The 24,683-nt window shown below is 46.7% G+C and overlaps 1 protein-coding gene across 1 annotated transcript; it reads right to left on the bottom strand.

The window, feature by feature from the left end:
• Nucleotides 1–1,675: 1,675 nt before the first annotated feature.
• Nucleotides 1,676–24,585, bottom strand: MED29 (mediator complex subunit 29). The gene is made up of 4 exons (XM_077285884.1): nucleotides 24,286–24,585; nucleotides 22,750–22,808; nucleotides 7,223–7,307; nucleotides 1,676–2,360 (listed from the first exon to the last, which is right to left on the bottom strand). Exons 1-4 carry the CDS (start codon nucleotides 24,469–24,471, stop codon nucleotides 2,130–2,132), a joined length of 561 nt encoding a protein of 186 aa, XP_077141999.1. The 5' UTR covers nucleotides 24,472–24,585; the 3' UTR covers nucleotides 1,676–2,129.
• Between the last annotated feature and the right edge of the window lie 98 nt (nucleotides 24,586–24,683).

Below are 24,683 nucleotides of genomic sequence, written 5' to 3'. Positions count from 1 at the left end.
ATTTGGGACCTCCCTCTTTGACCCAGCTCCCTACTATGTCCCTGATGCTCATACATCTAAGAACCCTGGCAGCTATTCCTCCTGACCACCCCGATATATGTGACCCCTCTGGATTGGGCATGTTGACATTTAACATGCCTGATCCTCCTTATACCGGAGTGTCACAATTCCATACACATTATATAAATGATCCTGATCAAACTGGTGTGTAGGGAGAAATACACCCAGCTCCGCTCCACCACACCACTGCCCATTTAACCTACTTCCAGCAACAGACATAATGCTCCCGCTGCAGCCAATCAGGGTCTGCTGACTGGCTGCAGTGCTCATGTCCACCCCCTGAAGACTGAAAGCAAGAAAAACAGTATGAAGACATGAGTAGCAGTGTGGAGAAATAACAGGGGTCTGTTGGGCGAGTATCCATTTTTTTTTTTAAGTCCACCATGGGCCTATTCTTAAAGGTAAAGTATAAAAACATTGAAAAAATGTACTGAAAGAATAAGAACCAGGAATAACATTTTAATTTCCGAATTAATTATATGCCTGAATAACCCAGAATATAAGACAACCTGCCTCTATCGGGTGCAAAATAAAGGGTTACGGCCGTGTAAGGGAATATGCCATTGGTTTATTGTACGCAGAATCAGTAGACAGCACTCTGAAGGTATCGGCCACTCTTAAAGGGCATGTTTCTACATATGGCAATAGTGGTACAGCTGTATAGGTACTTGCCCACTATAAAAATTACATCCTATTTTTAGAGAAATCCGACCCACCAGTCATGAGAAATCTGGAGTAGAAGTCATATGCAAATGAGGCTGGAAGGGGTCTGGGGGAGTGTCCATGCACTTAAACTGTGACTTTCCAGTGCATTAACACTGCCATAAATCGGTGCCGTGGCATCCTTCATTCCGAGATCTTTTTCTGGCGGTACTAGATCACTTTATAAGTTGGAATGACTCCCTTAAATTTGGACTTAAAAGGGGTATTCTTATCTCCAAGATCCTATCCCAATATGTAGTAGGTGTAATAATAATAATATTGGCAAATACCTCCAATTAGAAATGTAGTATAGTTCTTCTGATTTGCCATCTCTTTCCTCATGTGCAGGCATTGCAGGGCCTTAGGTATCCATGGTTACAACCACTAATATAGTGATAGTTAGCTAGTTGCCAGTGGTCATAAGCATGGATACCTAAGGTCCTGCAATACTTGCACCTGAGGAAAGAGACATAGCGAATCAGAAGAACTATACTACATTTCTAATTGGAGGTATTTGCCAATATTATTATTATTACAGCTACTATATATTGGAATAGCATCTTGGCGATGGGAAAACCCCTTTAACAAGAAAATACTGCTTCTATGCAGTTGTGTCAACCAGCCCTTAAAGGGGCGTTCAACATTTTGCAATTGCAGATTTCCCAGAAGTCTTTGGACTGATTCAGTATATTTGCGACTTTTTTTGCACCCTTTTAGTGTTTATTTTATACACATTGGATTTTTTTTGTCTTATGTTGGGAGGAGAGATTTTGAGTTTCCAGATGTTTATAAACGATTTACCAATTTCAGGGTTTTCAAAAGTCATAATATTTTTCAGTCCGTCCCCCTTTCACGTACACCACAAATAGTAGTGCGGATTTTGCGACAAAAGTCTAAAAAAGAAATGCTGAAAAAAGGACAAAAATAAGAAACTTTATTTTGCTCAGAATTCATGACCTACACGCGCCGTTCCAAAGAGTTTGGTGCAACAACACCAAAGAAACGAGACTTACACGCCCCTCCGGAAATGATTAATTTGTGCCCTTTGTGCTTTAATTCCTGACAGCTTTTATTTTTTTAAGTTTGCCCCTTTCTGTCAGGGAATGAGAGCACAGGTCAGGATCGCCTGCACCCACAGCAAGCAGAGATCTTGAAAAAATAAATTGCGTTAGAAGGATGTTATCCATCCTGTAGATTTCTGTCTGACACAATGAGCGAGTCTACGCTGGAGGGTTCTTTTGAGAAGCCGGACGTCCCCTGGAGGGGACTGAAGCAAGGACGAGCCATTGCTAATGCCTATAAAAAAAAAGAAGAAGCAGAGTTTTGTCTCCAATCACAGCAATAATGACGCAATGGTGCGGAGAGGGTCACAAGACGCCCTGTGAAGTTGGCGTCTTGCCCATGATCTTTTTGGAGCACTCCAGCAGGGCGTTATGTATGTCCTTGGCACAAGAGATCTGAGACTTGATCATGCCCAGATACTGGGTGTAGGGTAGGCTCTCGGTCTGCACGGCGTCCGGTTTGGTGGCAGTGGGCACCAGGGTCGGGGAGTGCTTGGCACTGTCGTAGCTCTGAGAGAGGCACTCGTAAGCGAGGCGCTGAAAAAAAAGAAAAGAAGGAGGTAGGAGAGGTCAACATTCAGCAAGAGCTGTTCCCAAAATTCCTGTAATCCTAATCTGCCGATCCTTCTCACGCCCCCGACTTCCGGAGCCCGCGGCCCACTCATATGACTCCACCACCACCACCGCAGCGACACCTCCCTTCCCCTGCGAATGTGCCGGCGTATAATACTAACTCCAGCTGTGACGGGAGAAGCATGGCTCCCGTTTCCTCCATTTACATTCCTGGGATTCCTCAGGAATATGCAGCGATAAAACTCAATCTAGAAAACCCCGACACTATTATCCCTTTAAATCTTAATCCCCAGACAACGTGCGGTATTGCAGCTCAGCTCCATTTACTTCAGGGTGACCAGTTTGCAATACCAGACACAACCCATGGTAAAGGGTGGCGCTGTTTCTAGCAAGGCAGCAAAAGTTTTTCTAATCATGGACAATATCTTTAACTATCAAGATTAAAAAAAAAGTTCTGTAAGTTCCTAATACTTCAAGTATTAAAGGGGTATTCCCTATTCAGTAAATGAGGACATCACTAAAAGGTGCCATCACTGAGAAGGAAAAGGCCGCAGTGCTGAGTCCGCCCTTAAAGGGGTGTCTTATTTATGCAAGTGCGGCTGGGAGACTGAAGTGGGTGCTGCCCCTTCAGAGCTGCGGTGGTCCCAGATGTCAGACCCTAATCCATCACTAAGATGGGAGGACCCCTGTAACCTCATGTATGCTCATTTAATAAGGAGGTGCGGCCTTCTTAAAAAGGAGGCGCATATTAGGGTGGGAAGCAGTGACCGTCCATTCGCTGACAGCAAGCAGCTATTGTGAGGACAGTATTTTAGAAAAGTATTCATGTTTCCAAAGGGACTAAAGGACCTTAAAGGGATGGTCCATCTCCATAAAATGGGGCACTTAGGTAAAATGTACCAACATCAGCATTACTTGTCTACAGAAGTCACTGCGGCTCCAGTGCCGTCTCCCCCTCCGCTCACAGGGCTGCAGCGGGGATGTCCTGAATAATGTAATCTACTTGTATAGAAGCATTAACTGAGCATGCTGTAATCTTGGGAAAGAAGGGAGAGGGAGGAGGTGAGCTGTGACATCACCTATTGTGAATGGTGGATCCTGTGTTATCTACTGTATATAGAGGTGTTATCAGTCATTGTACAGGAGGAGGAGGTGAGCTGTGACATCACCTATTGTGAATGGTGGATCCTGTGTTATCTACTGTATATAGAGGTGTTATCAGTCATTGTACAGGAGAAGGAGGTGAGCTGTGACATCACCTATTGTGAATGGTGGATAGTGTTTTATCTACTGTATATTGAGGTGTTGTCAGTCATTGTACAGGAGGAGGAAGTGAGCTGTGATATCACCTATTGTGAATGGTGAATCCTGTGTTATCTACTGTATATAGTGGTGTTATCAGTCATTGTACAGGAAGAGGAGGTGAGCTGTGACATCACCTATTGTGAATGGTGGATCCTGTGTTATCTACTGTATATATAGGTGTTATCAGTCATTGTACAGGAGAAGGAGGTGAACTGTGATATCACCTATTGTGAATGGTGGATCCTGTGTTATCTACTGTATATAGAGGTGTTATCAATCATTGTACAGGAGAAGGAGGTGAGCTGTGACATCACCTATTGTGGATGGTGGATCCTGTGTTATCTACTGTATATAGAGGTGTTATCAGTCATTGTACAGGAGGAGGAGGTGAGCTGTGACATCATCTATTGTGAATGGTGGATCCTGTGTTATCTACTGTATATAGAGATGTTATCAGTCATTGTACAGGAGGAGGAGGTGAGCTGTGACATCATCTATTGTGAATGGTGGATCCTGTGTTATCTACTGTATATAGAGATGTTATCAGTCATTGTACAGGAGGAGGAGGTGAACTGTGACATCACCTATTGTGAATGGTGGATCCTGTGTTATCTACTGTATATAGAGGTGTTATCAGTCATTGTACAGGAGAAGGAGGTGAGCTGTGACATCACCTATTGTGAATGGTGGATAGTGTTTTATCTACTGTATATTGAGGTGTTGTCAGTCATTGTACAGGAGGAGGAAGTGAGCTGTGATATCACCTATTGTGAATGGTGAATCCTGTGTTATCTACTGTATATAGAGGTGTTATCAGTCATTGTACAGGAGAAGGAGGTGAGCTGTGACATCACCTATTGTGAATGGTGGATAGTGTTTTATCTACTGTATATTGAGGTGTTGTCAGTCATTGTACAGGAGGAGGAAGTGAGCTGTGATATCACCTATTGTGAATGGTGAATCCTGTGTTATCTACTGTATATAGTGGTGTTATCAGTCATTGTACAGGAGAAGGAGGTGAACTGTGATATCACCTATTGTGGATGGTGGATCCTGTGTTATCTACTGTATATAGAGGTGTTATCAGTCATTGTACAGGAGGAGGAGGTGAGCTGTGACATCATCTATTGTGAATGGTGGATCCTGTGTTATCTACTGTATATAGAGATGTTATCAGTCATTGTACAGGAGGAGGAGGTGAGCTGTGACATCATCTATTGTGAATGGTGGATCCTGTGTTATCTACTGTATATAGAGATGTTATCAGTCATTGTACAGGAGGAGGAGGTGAACTGTGACATCACCTATTGTGAATGGTGGATCCTGTGTTATCTACTGTATATAGAGGTGTTATCAGTCATTGTACAGGAGGAGGAGGTGAACTGTGACATCACCTATTGTGAATGGTGGATCCTGTGTTATCTACTGTATATAGAGGTGTTATCAGTCATTGTACAGGAGGAGGAGGTGAGCTGTGACATCATCTATTGTGAATGGTGGATCCTGTGTTATCTACTGTATATAGAGATGTTATCAGTCATTGTACAGGAGGAGGAGGTGAGCTGTAACATCACCTATTGTGAATGGTGGATCCTGTGTTATCTACTGTATATAGAGGTGTTATCAGTCATTGTACAGGAGAAGGAGGTGAACTGTGACATCACCTATTGTGAATGGTGGATCCTGTGTTATCTACTGTATATAGAGGTGTTATCAGTCATTGTACAGGAGGAGGAGGTGAGCTGTAACATCACCTATTGTGAATGGTGGATCCTCTTATCTACTGTATATAAAGGTGTTATAATAATAATAATAATAATAATAATCTTTATTTTTTATATAGCGCTAACACATACCGCAGCGCTTTACAGGTTGCACACATTATCATCGCTGTCCCTGTTGGGGCTCACAATCTAAATTCCCTATCAGTATGTCTTTGGAATGTAGGAGAAAACCGGAGTACCCGGAGTAAACCCACGCAAACACGGAGAGAACATACAAACTCTTTGCAGATAGTGTTATCAGTCATCGTACAGGAGGAGGAGGAGGTGAGCTGTGACATCACCTATTGTGAATGGCAGATACTGTGTTACCTACTGTATATAGAGGTGTTATTAGTCATTGTACGGGGGGGGGGGGGGTGAGCGCAGGAAGGTAAGTAGGTTGGTTTATGTTTTTCTGATGGGGCCCATGCATACAAGTAGGGATAGGGCCCAGCATACCAGGAAGGAGATCGGGGCCCTGCATACCACCAGGATAGGAATGAGGGGGCCATGAATACAAGGATAGGGATGAGGGGGCCATGCATACTAGGATGGGGATGAGGGGGCCATGTATACCAGGATGGGGATGAGGAGGCCATGAATACAAGGATAGGGATGAGGGGGCCATGTATACCAGGATAGGGATGAGGGGGCCATGCATACCAGGATAGGGATGAGGGGACCATGCATACCAGGATAGGGATGAGGGGGCCATGCATACCAGGATGGGGATGAGGAGGCCATGAATACAAGAATAGGGATGAGGGGGCCATGTATACCAGGACAGGGATGAGGGGGCCATGTATACCAGGATAGGGATGAGGGGGCCATGCATACCAGGATAGGGATGAGGGGGCCATGTATACCAGGATAGGGATGAGGGGGCCATGCATACCAGGACATGGATGAGGGGGCCATGCATACCAGGACATGGATGAGGGGGCCATGCATACCAGGATAGGGATGAGGGGGCTATGCATACCAGGATAGGGATGAGGGGGCCATACATTCCAGGATAGGGATGAGGGGGCCATGCATACCAGGACAGGGATGAGGGGACCATGCATACCAGGATAGGGATGAGGGGGCCATGCATACCAGGATAGGGATGAGGGGGCCATGTATACCAGGATAGGGATGAGGGGGCCATGCATACCAGGATGGGGATGAGGAGGCCATGAATACAAGAATAGGGATGAGGGGGCCATGTATACCAGGACAGGGATGAGGGGGCCATGTATACCAGGATAGGGATGAGGGGGCCATGTATACCAGGATAGGGATGAGGGGGCCCTGCATGCCAGGAAGGGATGAGAAGCCATGCATACCAGGGTAGGGATGAGGGGGCCATGCATACCAGAATAGGGATGAGGGGGCCATGTATACCAGGATGGGGATGAGGGGGCCATGTATACCAGGACAGGGATGAGGGGGCCATGTATACCAGGATAGGGATGAGGGGGCCATGTATACCAGGATAGGGATGAGGGGGCCATGCCTTCCAGGCTTATACTCGAGGCAAGAAGTTTTCCCAGTTTTTTGTGGTATAATTAGGTGCCTCGGCTTCTACTCGAGTATATACAGTAAGTAAAATTAGTCAGACAACTTGACAGGGAAGTCAGCAAGAGGTAATCAAAATGGCAGCTAACGTGTCTGTACGTGGGCAGGATCACTCGCCCTCACTGGCCACTAACTGCACAAGAGTAAGAAATTAAAATCTAAAGACTGCAAACACAACACAGCGACCATGTGACTTACCAAACACAGCTCCAGCTGGTCGCACAGGGCGTAAAACTCCTCCAGGCTCTTATCAAACCTCTGAACGCTGCCATCACCGATCTTCCTGTAGGAGAGATAGAAGATGAGCAGCGCGATCTGGACCAGCAGAACGCTCACTAATCGGTTAACAGGTGCCTGTGGCGATTGGAAAATCAGGTCAAGTTTCCCTTCCTGATGTTTTTGTGCATTTGGTGGTCAGGCGCTTCCACCCTGCCCCAGTGTATACTACCAACAGCATCCGAGCTCAATAATCTTCCCTGGAAAAAGTGGGCACAGACTGCTCTTACTGGGCAGAGCAAGCAACCAGCAGCCCTCATTTTACATCACATAATTAGAGTGCTGGGGGCTTCTGCTGCATCTGCCTAGCTGTGACTACTGGGGGACGAAGGGGGCTGACTGCTGTCACCACTGGGGGACGAAGGGGGCCGACTGCTGTCACCACTGGGGGGACGAAGTGGGCTGAAAGCTGTCACCACTGGGGGGACAAAGTGGGCTGACCACAGGGGATGGGGGTGGGGATGAAGGACTGCTACGACTACTGGTGGGAAAAAAAAAGCTGTGGTGAAAATCTGACATGCACTTTGCTCATAAAAGTTGTTGGTAGAGCATTGAACAGCAAGGTGGATTGTTGCTGAGGGGAGAAAAAAAAAATCTTTAAATCTTCAGCTTAGCGAGTGTGAGCGAGCTAAGTGTGACCTGAGCGTAAGGGTACCGTCACACAGTGCCATTTTGATCGCTGCGACGGCACGATCCGTGACGTCGCAGCGTCGTATGATTATCGCTCCAGCGTCGTAGACTGCGGTCACACGTTGCAATCACGGCGCTGGAGCGATGCCGAAGTCCCCGGGTAACCAGGGTAAACATCGGGTTACTAAGCGCAGGGCCGTGCTTAGTAACCCGATGGTTACCAGTGTAAACGTAAAAAAACAAACAGTACATACTTACATTCTGGTGTCTGTCCCCGGCGTTCTGCTTCTCTGCACTGTGTAAACACAGCGGCCGGAAAGCAGAGCGGTGACGTCAGACGTCACCGCTGTGCTCGCTTTCTGGCTGGCCGGCGCTCACAGTGCAGAGAAGCTGAGACGCCGGAGGACAGACACCGGAATGTGAGTATGTACTGTTTGTTTTTTTTTACTTTTACGCTGGTAACCAGGGTAAACATCGGGTTACTAAGCGCGGCCCTGCGCTTAGTTACCCGATGTTTACCCTGGTTACAAGCGAACACATCGCTGGATCGCTGTCACACACAACGATCCAGCGATGTCAGCGGGTGATCAAGCGACGAAAGAAAGTTCCATACGATCTGCTACGACGTACGATTCTCAGCAGGGTCCCTGATCGCTGCTGCGTGTCAGACACTGCGATATCGTGTGGATATCGCTAGAACGTCACGAATCGTACCGTCATAGCGATTAAAATGGCACTGTGTGACGGTACCCTTAGTGTGAACGGCGGTAAGTGTGATTGTGATTCAGTGAAGAGGTATTTGGAAGGCCTTTAACAAATACCTGTGTGAATTGGTGTGAGTTGCTGAATTGGGAGTAGCTATATTCACAAGGGGTTAACTTAGGGTGGGGGCTCATAATTAAGGGGTTATAAGGGGCAGCTGTTTGGGACTCAAGTCCTTTTTGGTAGAGCATTGAACAGCAAGGTGGATTTCTGCTGAGGGGAGAAAAAAAAAAAAAAAATCTTTAAATCTCCAGCTTAGCAAGTGTGAGCGAGCTGAGTGTGACCTGAGCGTAAGTGTGAACGGCGGTAAGTGTGAACGGCGGTAAGTGTGAACGGCGGTAAGTGTGAACGGCGGTAAGTGTGAACGGCGGTAAGTGTGAACGGCGGTAAGTGTGAACGGCGGTAAGTGTGAACGGCGGTAAGTGTGAACGGCGGTAAGTGTGAACGGCGGTAAGTGTGAACGGCGGTAAGTGTGAACGGCGGTAAGTGTGAACGGCGGTAAGTGTGAACGGCGGTAAGTGTGAACGGCGGTAAGTGTGAACGGCGGTAAGTGTGAACGGCGGTAAGTGTGAACGGCGGTAAGTGTGAACGGCGGTAAGTGTGAACGGCGGTAAGTGTGAACGGCGGTAAGTGTGAACGGCGGTAAGTGTGAACGGCGGTAAGTGTGAACGGCGGTAAGTGTGAACGGCGGTAAGTGTGAACGGCGGTAAGTGTGAACGGCGGTAAGTGTGAACGGCGGTAAGTGTGAACGGCGGTAAGTGTGAACGGCGGTAAGTGTGAACGGCGGTAAGTGTGAACGGCGGTAAGTGTGAACGGCGGTAAGTGTGAACGGCGGTAAGTGTGAACGGCGGTAAGTGTGAACGGCGGTAAGTGTGAACGGCGGTAAGTGTGAACGGCGGTAAGTGTGAACGGCGGTAAGTGTGAACGGCGGTAAGTGTGAACGGCGGTAAGTGTGAACGGCGGTAAGTGTGAACGGCGGTAAGTGTGAACGGCGGTAAGCGTGAACGGCGGTAAGCGTGAACGGCGGTAAGCGTGAACGGCGGTAAGTGTGAACGGCGGTAAGCGTGAACGGCGGTAAGTGTGACTTTGCATTCAGGGAGTTTCCAAGGGAGGAATTGCTGAATTGCTGTCTGTATTTTATTAATACTTTGTATTTATTTTTATTTTACGTTTCTGTCTGGTGCAATCCCCATTAGGAAATGTGCTCCACTATTGTTAATGCCATCCAGTGCACATCTTGCCACATGTATGCAGTCCTTGACCAGCTGGTCGAGGGTGCATACTGCTGTGCGAGATGTGAGCACGTTGTGCATTTGGAAACCCAGATTCTGGATCTAAATGTGCAGCTGGCAACACTGAGATCCATTGACAATATGGAGAGGAGTCTTCTGCTCACTGAGCAGACGCTCAATGGGATAGATGAAGGGGGATGGTAGGATGGAGCTGCAGGACAGTGAAGTAGTTAGCTGGGTGGCATTCAGAAAGCGGGGTAGAGGGAAGAGTGCCAGGGAGGTTAGTCCTGATCTGGCACACCCCAATAAGTTTGCTAAGTTGGCAGATGAGGGGGGTGCCAGTACAGGGGTAGCACTGCTGCAGCCAGGCATGTCCTCTGAAAGCCGGAGGAGTGACTGCTCCAGTAAGGAGGGAAATAGGAGAGCAGGGCAGGCCAGACAGGTGCTGGTAGTGGGGGACTCAATTATTAGGGGAACAGATAGGGCAATCTGTCACAAAGACAGGGATCGTCGGACGGTGTGCTGCCTACCTGGCGCTCGAGTCCGACACATCGCTGATCGGGTGGACAGATTACTGGGAGGGGCTGGTGAGGACCCAGCGGTCATGGTGCACATTGGCACAAATGACAAAGTTAGAGGTAGGTGGAAGGTCCTTAAAGATGATTTCAGGGAATTAGGCTGCAAGCTGAAAGCAAGGACCTCCAACGTGGTATTTTCCAAAATACTGCCTGTACCACGTGCCACGCCAGAGAGGCAACGGGAGATTGGGGGGGGGGGGGTTAATAAGTGGCTCAATAATTGGTGTAGGAAGGAGGGGTTTGAGTTCCTGCAGAACTGGGCCGACTTCTCAGTTGGCTACAGGCTCTACGCTAGGGACGGGCTGCACCTCAATGGGGAAGGTGCAGCTGTGCTGGGGGAGAAAATGGCTAGAAGGTTGGAGGAGTGTTTAAACTAGGGATTGGGGGGGAGGGTATTCAATTTATAGGAGGGGAAGATAGTGCAGATAGAGACCTGGGCACAAATAAGGAAGTTGGGGGTGGCGGTGGCATGGGGGGTGGGGTTAGAACAGTTAATAATTTAAGAAAGAATAGAGGTACAGAGAGGAACATCAAGTGCATGTATACTAATGCCAGAAGCCTCGCCAACAAAATGGAGGAATTAGAACTAATGTTGTTGGAGCATAATTATGACATGGTGGGGATATCTGAGACGTGGCTGGATGAGAGCCATGACTGGGCTGTTAACTTGCAGGGCTATAGCCTTTTCAGAAATGACAGTACAGATAAGCGAGGGGGAGGGGTGTGTCTATATGTAAAATCGTCCTTAAAACCCATCCGGCGTGATAATATAGGTGAATTTAATGAAAATGTAGAGTCCCTGTGGGTGGAGATAAGGGGAGGGGGAAAAAATAGTAAATTACTGATAGGGGTTTGTTATAAATCTCCAAAAATAATGGAAGCAATGGAGAATATCCTCGTAAAGCAAATAGATGAAGCTGCAACTCAAGGAGAAGTCATTATTATGGGGGACTTCAACTACCCTGAAATAGATTGGGGAACAGAAACCTGCAGTTCCAGTAAAGGTAATCAGTTTTTGACAACTATGAGAGACAATTACCTTTCACAACTGGTTCAGGACCCAACAAGGAGGGGGGCACTGCTAGACCTAATATTAACCAACAGGCCAGACCGCATAGCAAATATAAGGGTTGGGGGTCACTTGGGGAATAGTGATCACAAAATAATAAGTTTTCATGTCTGCTTTAATAAGATGTGTAGTAGAGGGGTGACAAGGACACTAAACTTCAGGAGGGCAAATTTCCAACGGATGAGAGAGGATCTTGGTGCAATTAACTGGGACGATATCCTGAGACATAAAAATACACAAAGAAAATGGGAGACGTTTATTAGCATCCTGGATAGGACCTGTGCACAGTATATACCATATGGGAACAAACATACTAGATATAGGAGGAAACCAATATGGCTAAATAGAGCTGTAAGGGGCGCAATAAGTGACAAAAAGAAAGCATTTAGAGAATTAAAGGAAGTAGGTAGTGATGAGGCATTAAATAAATACAGAAAATTAACTAAAATTCTGTAAAAAGCAAATCAAGGCAGCAAAAATTGAGACAGACTCATTGCCAGAGAGAGTAAAAATAATCCCAAAATATTCTTTAACTACATAAATAGTAAGAAACTAAAAAATGATAGTGTTGGCCCCCTTAAAAATAGTCTGGGTGAAATGATGGATGAGGATGAGGAAAAAGCCAATATGTTAACCCCTTTCTGACCTCGGACGGGATAGTACGTCAGAGGTCAGAAGCCCCTCTTTGATGCGGGCTCCGGTGGTGAGCCCGCATCAAAGCTGGGACATGTCAGCTGTTTTGAACAGCTGACATGTGCCCGCAATAGGCGCAGGCAGAATCGCGATCTGCCTGCGCCTACTAACTAGTTAAATGCCGCTGTCAAACGCAGACAGCGGCATTTAACTACCGCATCCGGCCGGAAATGACGGCATCGCCGAAACCCGTCACATGATCGGAGGTCGGCGATGCTTGTACATTGTAACCATAGAGGTCCTTGAGACCTCTATGGTTACAGATCCCCGGCAGCTGTGAGCGCCACCCTGTGGTCGGCGCTCACAGCACACCTGATTTTCTGCTACATAGCAGCGAACAGCAGATCGCTGCTATGTAGCAGAGCCGATCGTGCTGTGCCTGCTTCTAGCCTATTGAAGCATGGCAAAAGTAAAAAAAAAAAAAAAAAAAAAAGTGAAAAAAAAAGTGAAAAAAAAATAAAACAAACATAAAAGTTTAACCCCTTTACCCCCAAGGGTGGTTTGCACGTTATGGACCGGGCCAATTTTTACAATTCTGACCACTGTCCCTTTATGAGGTTACAACTCTGGAACGCTTCAACGGATCCCAGGGATTCTGACATTGTTTTCTCGTGACATATTGTACTTCATGATAGTGGTAAAATTTCTTTGATATTACCTGCGTTTATTTGTGAAAAAAACGGAAATTTGGCGAAAATTTTGAAAATTTCACAATTTTCCAACTTTGAATTTTTATGCAATTAAATCACAGAGATATGTCACACAAAATACTTAATAAGTAACATTTCCCACATGTCTACTTTACATCAGCACAATTTTGGAACCAACATTTTTTTTGTTAGGGAGTTATAAGGGTTAAAAGTTGACCAGCAATTTCTCATTTTTACAACACCATTTTTTTTTTAGGGACCACATCTCATTTGAAGTCATTTTGAGGGGTCTATATGATAGAAAATACCCAAGTGTGACACCATTCTAAAAACTGCACCCCTCAAGGTGCTCAAAACCACATTCAAGAAGTTTATTAACGCTTCAGGTGTTTCACAGGAATTTTTGGAATGTTTAAATCAAAATGAACATTTTACTTTTTTTCACAAAAAATTTACTTCAGCTCCAATTTGTTTTATTTTACCAAGGGTAACAGGAGAAAATGGACCTCAAACGTTGTTGTACAATTTGTCCTGAGTACGCCGATACCCCATATGTGGGGGTAAACCACTGTTTGGGCGCATGGCAGAGCTCGGAAGGGAAGGAGCGCCGTTTGACTTTTCAATGCAAAATTGACAGGAATTGAGATGGGACGCCATGTTGCGTTTGGAGAGCCACTGATGTGCCTAAACATTGAAACCCCCCACAAGTGACACCATTTTGGAAAGTAGACCCCCTAAGGAACTTATCTAGAGGTGTGGTGAGCACTTTGACCCACCAAGTGCTTCACAGAAGTTTATAATGCAGAGCCGTAAAAATAAAAAAATTTTCCCACAAAAATTATTTTTTAGCCCCCAGTTTTGTATTTTTCCAAGGGTAACAGGAGAAATTGGACCCTAAATATTGTTGTCCAATTTGTCCTGAGTACGCTGATACCTGATATGTGGGGGGGAACCACCGTTTGAGCGCATGGCAGAGCTCGGAAGGGAAGGAACATCATTTGGAATGCAGACTTAGATGGATTGGTCTGCAGGCGTCACATTGCGTTTGCAGAGCCCCTAATGTACCTAAACAGTAGAAACCCCCCACAAGTGACCCCATATTGGAAACTAGACCCCCCAAGGAACATATCTAGATGTGTTGTGAGAACTTTGAGCCCCCAAGTGTTTTACTAGTTTATAACGCAGAGCCGTGAAAATAAAAAATCTTTTTTTTCCCCACAAAAATTATATTTTAGCTCCCAGATTTGTATTTTCCCAAGAGTAACAGGAGAACTTGGACCCCAAAAGTTGTTGTCCAATTTGTCCTGAGTACGCTGATACCCCATATGTTGGGTTAAACCCCTGTGTGGGCACACGGGAGAGCTCGGAAGGGAAGGAGCACTGTTTTACTTTTTCAACGCAGAATTGGCTGGAATTGAGATCGGACGCCATGTCGCGTTTGGAGAGCCCCTGATGTGCCTAAACAGTGGAAACCCCCCATTATAACTGAAACCCTAATGCAAACACACCCCTGACCCTAATCCCAACAGTAACCCTAACCACACCTCTAACCCAGACACACCCCTAACCCTAATCCCAACCCTATTCCCAACCGTAAATTTAATCCAAACCCTAACTTTAGCCCCAACCCTAACTGTAGCCTTAACCCTAGCCCCAACCCTAACCCTAGCCCTAACCCTAGCCCTAACCCTAATCCTAACCCTAGCCCCAACCCTAGCTCTAACCCTAATCCTAACCCTAGCCCTAATGGGAAAATGGAAATAAATACGTTTTTTTAATTTTTTAATTTTTCCCTAACTAAGGGGGTGATGAAGGGGGGTTTGATTTACTTTTATAGCGGGTTTTTTAGCGGATTTTTATGATAGGCAGCCGTCACACACTGAAAAACGCTTTTTATTGCAAAAAATATTTTTTGCGTTACCAAATTTTGAGAGCTATAATTTTTCCATATTTGAGACTACAGAGTCATGTGAGGTCTTGTTTTTTGCGGGACGAGTTGACGTTTCTATTGGTAACATTTTCGGGCACGTGACATTTTTTTAATCGCTTTTTATTCCGATTTTTGTGAGGCAGAATGACCAAAAACCAGCTATTCATGAATTTCTTTTGGGGGAGGCGTTTATACCGTTCCGCGTTTGGTAAAATTGATAAAGCAGTTTTATTCTTCGGGTCAGTACGATTACAGCGATATCTCATTTATATCATTTTTTTATGTTTTGGCGCTTTTATACGATAAAAACTATTTTATAGAAAAAATAATTATTTTGGCATCGCTTTATTCTGAGGACTATAACTTTTTTATTTTTTTGCTGATGATGCTGTATGGCGGCTCTTTTTTTGCGGGACAAAATGACGCTTTCAGCGGTACCATGGTTATTTATGTCTGTCTTTTTGATCGCATTTTATTCCATTTTTTATTCGGCGGTATGATAAAGCGTTGTTTTTTGCCTCGTTTTTTTTTTTTTTCTTACGGTGTTTACTAAAGGGGTTAACTAGTGGGACAGTTTTATAGGTTGGGTCGTTACGGACGCGGCGATACTAAATATGTGTACTTTTATTGTTTGTTTTTTTTATTTAGATAAAGAAATGTATTTATGGGAATAATATATATTTTTTTTTCTTTATTTAGGAATTTATTTATTTATTTTTTTTTACACATGTGGAAATTTTTTTTAAAACTTTTTTACTTTGTCTCGGGGGGGACATCACAGATCGGTGATCTGACAGTTTGCACAGCACTCTGTCAGATCAACGATCTGACTTAGAGCACTGCAGACTTACCAGCGCCTGCTCTGAGCAGGCACTCGGTAAGCCTCCTCCCTCCCTGCAGGACCCGGATGCCGCGGCCATCTTGGATCCGGGACCTGCAGCGAGGAAGGAGGTAGGAGACCCTCGGAGCAACGCGATCACATCGCATTGCTGCGGGGGTCTCAGGGAAGCCCGCAGGGAGCCCCCTCCCTGTGCGATGCTTCCCTATACCGCCGCCACACCGCGATCATGTTTGATCGCGGTGTACCGGGGTTAATGTGCCAGGGGCGGTCCGTAATCGCTCCTGGCACATAGCGCCGGATGTCAGCTGCGATAGGCAGCTGACACCTGGCCGCGATCGGCCGTGCTCCCCCCGTGAGCGCGGCCGATCGCGCTGGACGTACTATTCCGTCCTTGGGAAGTAGGGCCCACCCCACATGGACGGAATAGTACGACCAATGACAGAAAGGGGTTAAATCACCCCCCTTTCGCCCCAATCAAAATAAATCAATAAAAAAAAAGTCAAACCTACACATATTTGGTATCGCCGCGTTCAGAATCGCCCGATCTATCAATAAAAAAATAGCGTTAGCCTGATCGCTAAACAGCGCAGCGAGAAAAAAATTTGAAACGCCAGAATTACGTTTTTTTGGTCGCCGCAACATTGCATTAAAGTGCAATAACGGGCGATCAAAAAAAGTATCTGCACCAAAATGCTATCATTAAAAACGCCAGCTCGGCACGCAAAAAATAAGCCCTCAACCGACCCCAGATCATGAAAAATGGAGACGCTACGAGTATCGGAAAATGGCACCATTTTTTTTTTTTTTAGCAAAGTTTGGAATTTTTTTTCACCACTTAGGTAAAAAATAACCTAGTCATGTTAGGTGTCTATGAACTCATAGTGACCTGGAGAATCATAATGGCAGGTCAGTTTTAGCATTTAGTGAACCTAGCAAAAAAGCCAAACAAAAAACAAATGTGGGACTGCACTTTTTTTTGCAATTTCACTGCACTTGGAATTTTTTTCCCGTTTTCTAGTACACGACATGCTAAAACCAATGATGTCGTTCAAAAGTACAACTTGTCCCGCAAAAAATAAGCCCTCACATGGCCAAATTGACGGAAAAATAAAAAAGTTATGGCTCTGGGAAGGAGGGGAGTGAAAAACGAACACGGAAAAACAAAAAATCCCAAGGTCATGAAGGGGTTAAATGACTTTTTTTCATCAGTATTTACACAAGAAAATCCCATGGCAGACAATATGATTAGTGATAACAAAAATTCCCCATTAAGTGTCACCTGCTTAACCCAGCAGGAAATACGGCGGCGTCTAAAAATCAGAAAAATTGACAAATCTCCGGGCCCGGATGGGATCCACCCCCGAGTACTGCAGGAATTAAGTACAGTCATTGATAGACCATTATTTTTAATCTTTAAAGACTCCATAATAACAGGGTCTGTACTACAGGACTGGCGTATAGCAAATGTGGTGCCAATATTCAAAAAAGGGGCAAAAACTGAACTCGGTAATTATAGGCCAGTAAGCTTAACCTCTACTGTGGGTAAAATCCTGGAGGGCATTCTAAGGGATGCTATACTGGAGTATCTGAAGAGGAATAACCTCATGACCCAGTATCAGCACGGGTTTACTAGGGACCGTTCATGTCAGACTAATTTGATCAGCTTCTATGAAGAGGTAAGTTCTGGACCAAGGGAACCCAGTAGATGTAGTGTATATGGACTTTTCAAAAGCTTTTGATACGGTGCCACACAAAAGCTTGATACATAAAATGAGAATAATGGGGATAGGGGAAAATATGTGTAAGTGGGTTAAGAGCTGGCTCAGGGATAGGAAACAAAGGGTGGTTATTAGAGGAGCACACTCGGAATGGGTTGCGGTTAGCAGTGGGGTACCACAGAGGTCAGTATTGGGCCCTCTTCTTTTTAATATATTTATTAATGATCTTGTAGGGGGCATACAGAGTGGAATTTCAATATTTGCAGATGACACTAAACTCTGCAGGGTAATCAATACAGAGGAGGACAATTGTATATAACAGGATGATTTATGTAAACTAGAAGCTTGGGCTGATAAATGGCAAATGAGCTTTAATGGGGATAAATGTAAGGTCATGCACTTGGGTAGAAGTAATAAGATGTATAACTATGTGCTTAATTCTAAAACTCTGGGCAAAACCGTCAATGAAAAAGACCTGGGTGTATGGGTGGATGACAAACTCATATTCAATGGCCAGTGTCAGGCAGCTGCTACAAAGGCAAATAAAATAATGGGATGCATTAAAAGAGGCATAGATGCTCATGAGGAGAACATAATTTTACCTCTATACAAGTCACTAGTTCGACCACACTTAGAATACTGTGCACAGTTCTGGTCTCCGGTGTATAAGAAAGACATAGCTGAACTGGAGCGGGTGCAGAGAAGAGCGACCAAGGTTATTAGAGGACTGGGGGGTCTGCAATACCAAGATAGGTTATTACACTTGGGGCTGTTTAGTTTGGAAAAACGAAGGCTAAGGGGTGATCTTATGTTAATGTATAAATATATTAGGGGACAGTACAAAGACCTTTCTGATGATCTTTTTAATCATAGACCTGAGACAGGGACAAGGGGGCATCCTCTACGTCTGGAGGAAAGAAGGTTTAAGCATAATAACAGACGCGGATTCTTTACTGTAAGAGCAGTGAGACTATGGAACTCTCTGCCGTATGATGTTGTAATGAGTGATTCATTGCTTAAATTTAAGAGGGGACTGGATGCCTTTCTTGAAAAGTATAATGTTACAGGGCATATAAACTAGATTCCTTGATAGGGCGTTGATCCAGGGAACTAGTCTGACTGCCGTATGTGGAGTCGGGAAGGAATTTTTTTTCCCCAATGTGGAGCTTACTCTTTGGCACATGGTTTTTTTTTGCCTTCCTCTGGATCAACATGTTTGGGCATGTTAGGTTAGGCTATGGGTTGGACTAGATGGACTTAAAGTCTTCCTTCAACCTTAATAACTATGTAACTATCTAAAAGTGAGCTGAAACAGTGATCTGCCATTTAATCTAAAATAGCCCAGTTTTTCCCTGATCACGTTCAGTCTAATTTCCTGCTTACTGATGACAAGAATGAGACTCTGCGCACGCAGGAGCGATGGCACGTGAAAAAGCGGTGCGAGCGTCAGCTCTGCAGCCCAGCCAGCCCACTGCAGCCTTTATGTCTGCTCTATAAGACGTGTGAAACTAGGTTGTTTTTTTCTCATTTGCAGTTGCAGAATGAGTCAATAAATGGTGGAGACATTAGGTGTCAGACGCGTCGAGATCTTCATAGTGAAACCCCGGCTGATTCACCTGCCAGTCCCAGCAGCCCACCGATGTTGGATGTTTTGATCTCACCGAGGTCATTCATCCTCATGTTTATAGTCTTTTCACTAGGCACTGCTCCTAATAGCCAGTTTCCTACTCCACACTGATGAGGGGCAAATACCCCGAAACAGCTGTCTGTGGATGGATACCATGTTTTGGCATAGGTGGTTTTCCTTTATTGGATGCTGCCCTTCCTGTGGTTGTTCCTTCCCGGTGAAAGACCTGGCTATTCATTGCTTGCGTTGAGAAACACGTGATGGTGTCTCCGCGGCTTTTCTACATGCATTTGCATATTTCCCTTTAGGGATGGGGGCAGTGTTCTGGATCACTGCGTTGAGAAACACGTGATGGTGTCTCCGCGGTGTTGGATGTTTTGATCTCCCCGAGGTCATTCATCCTTATATTTATACTCACAATCAGCAATGCGTCGTGTCAGAGCTGGCTATAACAAAACGGGTGCAAAAGACTACGCGTAATACAAGGAGAGGGAGAAAGGCGCAGCGGCACGATTCTCATGTAACTGAGTGTACATAGTACCAGGAGAGGGAGAAGGGTGCAGCGGCACGATTCTCATGTAACTGAGTGTACATAGTACTGGGAGAGGGAGAAGGGCGCTGCAGCACGATTCTCATGTAATTGAGCGTACATAGTACCAGGAGAGGGAGAAGGGCGCAGCAGCACGATTCTCATATAGCTGAGCGTACATAGTACCAGGAGAGGGAGAAGGGCGCAGCAGCACGATTCTCAGGTAACCGAGCGCACATAGTACTGGGAGAGGGAGAAGGGTGCTGCAGCACGATTCTCATGTAATTGAGCGTACATAGTACCGGGAGAGGGGCGCAGCGGCACGATTCTCATATAGCTGAGCGTACATAGTACCAGGAGAGGGAGAAGGGCGCAGCAGCACGATTCTCAGATAGCTGAGCGTACATAGTACCAGGAGAGGGAGAAGGGTGCAGCGGCACGATTCTCAGGTAACCGAGCGCACATAGTACTGGGAGAGGGAGAAGGGCGCTGCAGCACGATTCTCATGTAATTGAGCGTACATAGTACCGGGAGAGGGGCGCAGCGGCACGATTCTCATATAGATGAGCGTACATAGTACCAGTAGAGGGAGAAGGGCGCAGCAGCACGATTCTCATATAACTGAGCGTACATAGTACCGGGAGAGGGAGAAGGGCGCAGCAGCACGATTCTCAGGTAACCGAGCGCACATAGTACTGGGAGAGGGAGAAGGGAGCTGCAGCACAATTCTCATGTAATTGAGCGTACATAGTACCGGGAGAGGGGCGCAGCGGCACGATTCTCATATAGCTGAGCGTACATAGTACCAGGAGAGGGAGAAGGGCGCAGCAGCACGATTCTCATATAGCTGAGCGTACATAGTACCAGGAGAGGGAGAAGGGCGCAGCAGCACGATTCTCATATAGCTGAGCGTACATAGTACCAGGAGAGGGAGAAGGGTGCAGCGGCACGATTCTCATGTAACTGAGCCTACATAGTACTGGGAGAGGGAGAAGGGCGCAGCGGCAGGATTCTCATGTAATTGAGCGTACATAGTACCGGGAGAGGGAGAAGGGTGCAGCGGCACGATTCTCATATAGCTGAGCGTACATAGTACCAGGAGAGGGAGAAGGGCGCAGCAGCACGATTCTCAGATAGCTGAGCGTACATAGTACCAGGAGAGGGAGAAGGGTGCAGCGGCACGATTCTCAGGTAACCGAGCGCACATAGTACTGGGAGAGGGAGAAGGGCGCTGCAGCACGATTCTCATGTAATTGAGCGTACATAGTACCGGGAGAGGGGCGCAGCGGCACGATTCTCATATAGATGAGCGTACATAGTACCAGTAGAGGGAGAAGGGCGCAGCAGAACGATTCTCATATAACTGAGCGTACATAGTACCGGGAGAGGGAGAAGGGCGCAGCAGCATGATTCTCAGGTAACCGAGCGCACATAGTACTGGGAGAGGGAGAAGGGCGCTGCAGCACGATTCTCATGTAATTGAGCGTACATAGTACCGGGAGAGGGGCGCAGCGGCACGATTCTCATATAGCTGAGCGTACATAGTACCAGTAGAGGGAGAAGGGCGCAGCAGCACGATTCTCATATAACTGAGCGTACATAGTACCGGGAGAGGGAGAAGGGCGCAGCAGCACGATTCTCATATAACTGAGCGTACATAGTACCGGGAGAGGGAGAAGGGTGCAGCGGCACGATTCTAATATAACTGAGCATACATAGTACCGGGAGAGGGGCGCAGCGGCACGATTCTCATGTAACTGAGCGTAAAGTGTACCAGGAGAGGGAAAATCATGCGACACTTACAACAAAGCCCCGTGGGGACCGGAATTTGCGCTTATCCAATCGCTTTTTGTATATTTTATACATCTGAATTGTAGGATATAGCGAAAATGATGCTCTCCATGAAGCTTCACAGGACCAACATGGCAGCCATGGGGGCCTTCAGCTGTCAAGGCCATGGCTACCCAATGGCCCTCCACGGTCGTGGGAGGAATTCAGGGGTTTCCTGAATGTTGCGCCCCTGGATGGAATGGCTTACATGCTGCTGTCAGTGATTGATGTCAGCTGCTATCAGCAGTGATCGGAGCTTAGCTGCAGTCTCTGCTGTCAGAGGCAGTCTGCGGCATCTGACCTGGGGGAGATGAGCCCACTCCATACACCCTGACCTGCCCTGTTTGGTTCCAAAAGGACGTCTGCTCCATTGGATAATCACGTATTGATTTTCCTTTCACTATAGATCACCATGTTTTTCCCCGGAGAACGAGCTCATGTATAAAGTCACTTTTAGTAGAACCTACAAATAGCAGAACTCTTCCTCTATGTGGCCCTTTAAGAAGCAAAACCAAACTAGTTCTTTCCTGCTGATCACATGATGGCTGCACTATCAAACAAGGTCATACTACCATGGACCTCTTTATCCTGCAGCGCCAGCTAGTGGAGGAGAGTATAATCAACACGATAAAGGTGAAGCACAGAAAGGTTGAAAGGGAGGGGGGGTTGGAGTTTGGGTTGGGGTTAAAATACTCTAAAAATTATACATGTTTATTATAAACAGTAATGCAATATATTGTATTATCCTTAATGTTCAATAAAAATTATCTGATTAAAAAAAAAAAAAGGTGAAGCACAGGGTTTTAACCCTTTATCACCTTTATCCTCCCACTCCCCATGTAGCTGTAGGAGGGCTTAACCCATTCCCGAGATCTGCCACACATGTATGGTGCAGGCGCATTCTGCATGCAGCAGATGACAGCGACGCTATTCAGCCGTGATAACAGCAGCGACTGGAGGCAGCTCTGATAATGGCCGTTTGACCATTTGGAGACGGCTGTCAATCACTGATAGCGGCCGGGTCTCCGATGTGAACATGCTCTGTTTCCCGCTGCCACGTGGTAGCATGGTGCTGATGGTTTGTCTGGGGGTCTGCTAAAGGCCAACATTGCTGCCATTCTGGTCCTCCAATAAAGCCTGGCTTGTGACTGGGCTACGGCTACATGGGAGAACATGAAGGTCACTACATACAATAATACATGACACAATCGCCGGCCGGCGTAACCTAGAGGAGCAGATGTGCACAGGATCAGCCCCAGGTCTCGGTGGGGGCTCAGCGTTCAGGAAGTGATCCCCTGTCCACGGGATACAGGAAAACTTCCACCATCCACTATGGATAGTATCTGTACACGATACTTACTGTCCGTTATCTATGTTGGTGTTCTGGGCCAGATTCAGGGCTGCGATCTTCATCAGATTCTGAAAAATAATAATAATAATATTAAATAAAAAGCAGAAAAGTTCCTGTGGCTCCAAAGGACGGCGCATCATACGTCATCAGTGAGGACCCAAGCCTTGAGACGCACATGACGCCGGTTCGGCAGCTTCTCCACCTTGCCAGGCCCCACAGGATGCCGGTCCGGCAGCTCTGACACCACACCAGGCCCCGCAGCTCCGCCACCACGTCAGGCCCCGCAGCTCCGCCACCACGTCAGGCCCCGCAGGACGCCGGTCCGCAGCTCCGCCACCATGCCAGGCCCCGCAGGATGCCGGTCCGCAGCTCAGCCACCATGCGAGGTCCCACAGGATACCACCACGCCAGGCACATCAGGACGCCGGTCCGCAGCTCCGCCACCATGCCAGGCCCCGCAGGACACCATCATGCCAGGCCCCGCAGGACGCCGGTCCGCAGCTCCGCCACCATGCCAGGCCCCGCAGGACATGTGGCCCCACAGCTCTGACATGACTCTGGCCCCGCACAATGCCGGCCCAAAAGCTTGGACACCATGCCAGACCCTGCAGCCTCCATATGACGGGGCAGCAGCTCCGACACGACGCGGGGCCAGTAGCTTGGAAACAACACCGGGCCCCACAGCCCTAGCATTACGCCGGGGCCCCGCAGCTCCTGCACAATGCCGATCGCTCGCATCACTACACAACATGCGTCGCTTCCATTTTATCATTTTCTCCCAGGAGAAGGAGGGAGCAGAAAATACATAAAAACATCAATACAATCCTCCATCATCCACTGGATTTATTCTTTCCGAATTGCCTCCAATTTTCATCTATATCTATTCCTTCTGCTGACATCACACCAAGAATCTATTGCCGGCGACTCATTTTTCATTTTATGTTTTGCCAACGATTTATTATATTTATACATTTTCTTTTTGATTATGTAACTTGGCCACGATGATAAAAAAGGGAATATATGAACATATTTTTTCTTGTTGGTCACTAGTGAATGGACAGGTGCCAGGCGCTCGTGTTATAGGCCTCCCCAACAACCAGTGCAGGGTACAGACCGGTTACTAGGGGCAACAGGGACTGTTTTACTGTGTTAAATAAGGCTACCAATCGCAGCACAGCTGTCATTTTTCCAAATCAGGTTAGGAAATGAAAGCTGAACTGTGATTGGTTGTTATGGCCAACAAATCCAGTCTAATACCCAGAGCAGTTACAAATGGCTGCTCATATCCAAACGTCACTATGGTGGTCAGCACCATGACAGGGTAGCGCCATCACTGGGCAGCGCACATCCATAAAATAGAAAAAAAGAAACTGTAGCCCATAGCAGCCAATCACATCACTGCTTTCATTTCCAAACCAAGCGAAAAGAAAAATCTGATTGGTTGCTATAGAAGACAGCTTTGCCTTGTGTTCTACAGCAACCAATCAGCTGGCAGCTCCTACTGAGGTAGCAGTGATCTGATTGGCTCCCGTAGCTGGCAGGTACCTGCAGGCTTTCTTTCAGCTGAGGAATAAGCATCCTGTATCTCTGCACTGGGTCGAAGTCCTGTTGTTGCTGGGCGAGGCCCAGTTGCTGTTGCTGACTCCCCATGGGACCAAGTTGGGGTCCCCCGAGCGGCCCTCCAGCCCCTAGACTCTGGGGTCCTAATGCCTGATTCATGGACGCCGCCATCACTGCCCCACAGTTCCGTACACTCACAACGCCGGCAGCCTATTCGCCATCCTGACTGTCAATCAGCCGTCCTGCTTACGTCACAACCTTATTTGTCTAGTCCCTCCTTTCCGCTTCCTACGTCCATGACGCACGCCTACAAAAAAATAAAACTACATATCCCGTCATGCTCTTGTGCTTTGGGGGCCTTTAAAGACTGTTTACGGCGTTTG

Source organism: Ranitomeya variabilis, chromosome 2 (genome assembly GCF_051348905.1).
Source record: "Ranitomeya variabilis isolate aRanVar5 chromosome 2, aRanVar5.hap1, whole genome shotgun sequence".
In the NCBI taxonomy this organism is placed as follows: Eukaryota; Metazoa; Chordata; class Amphibia; order Anura; family Dendrobatidae; genus Ranitomeya; species Ranitomeya variabilis.
This window is presented reverse-complemented; position numbering and strand designations above follow the sequence as displayed.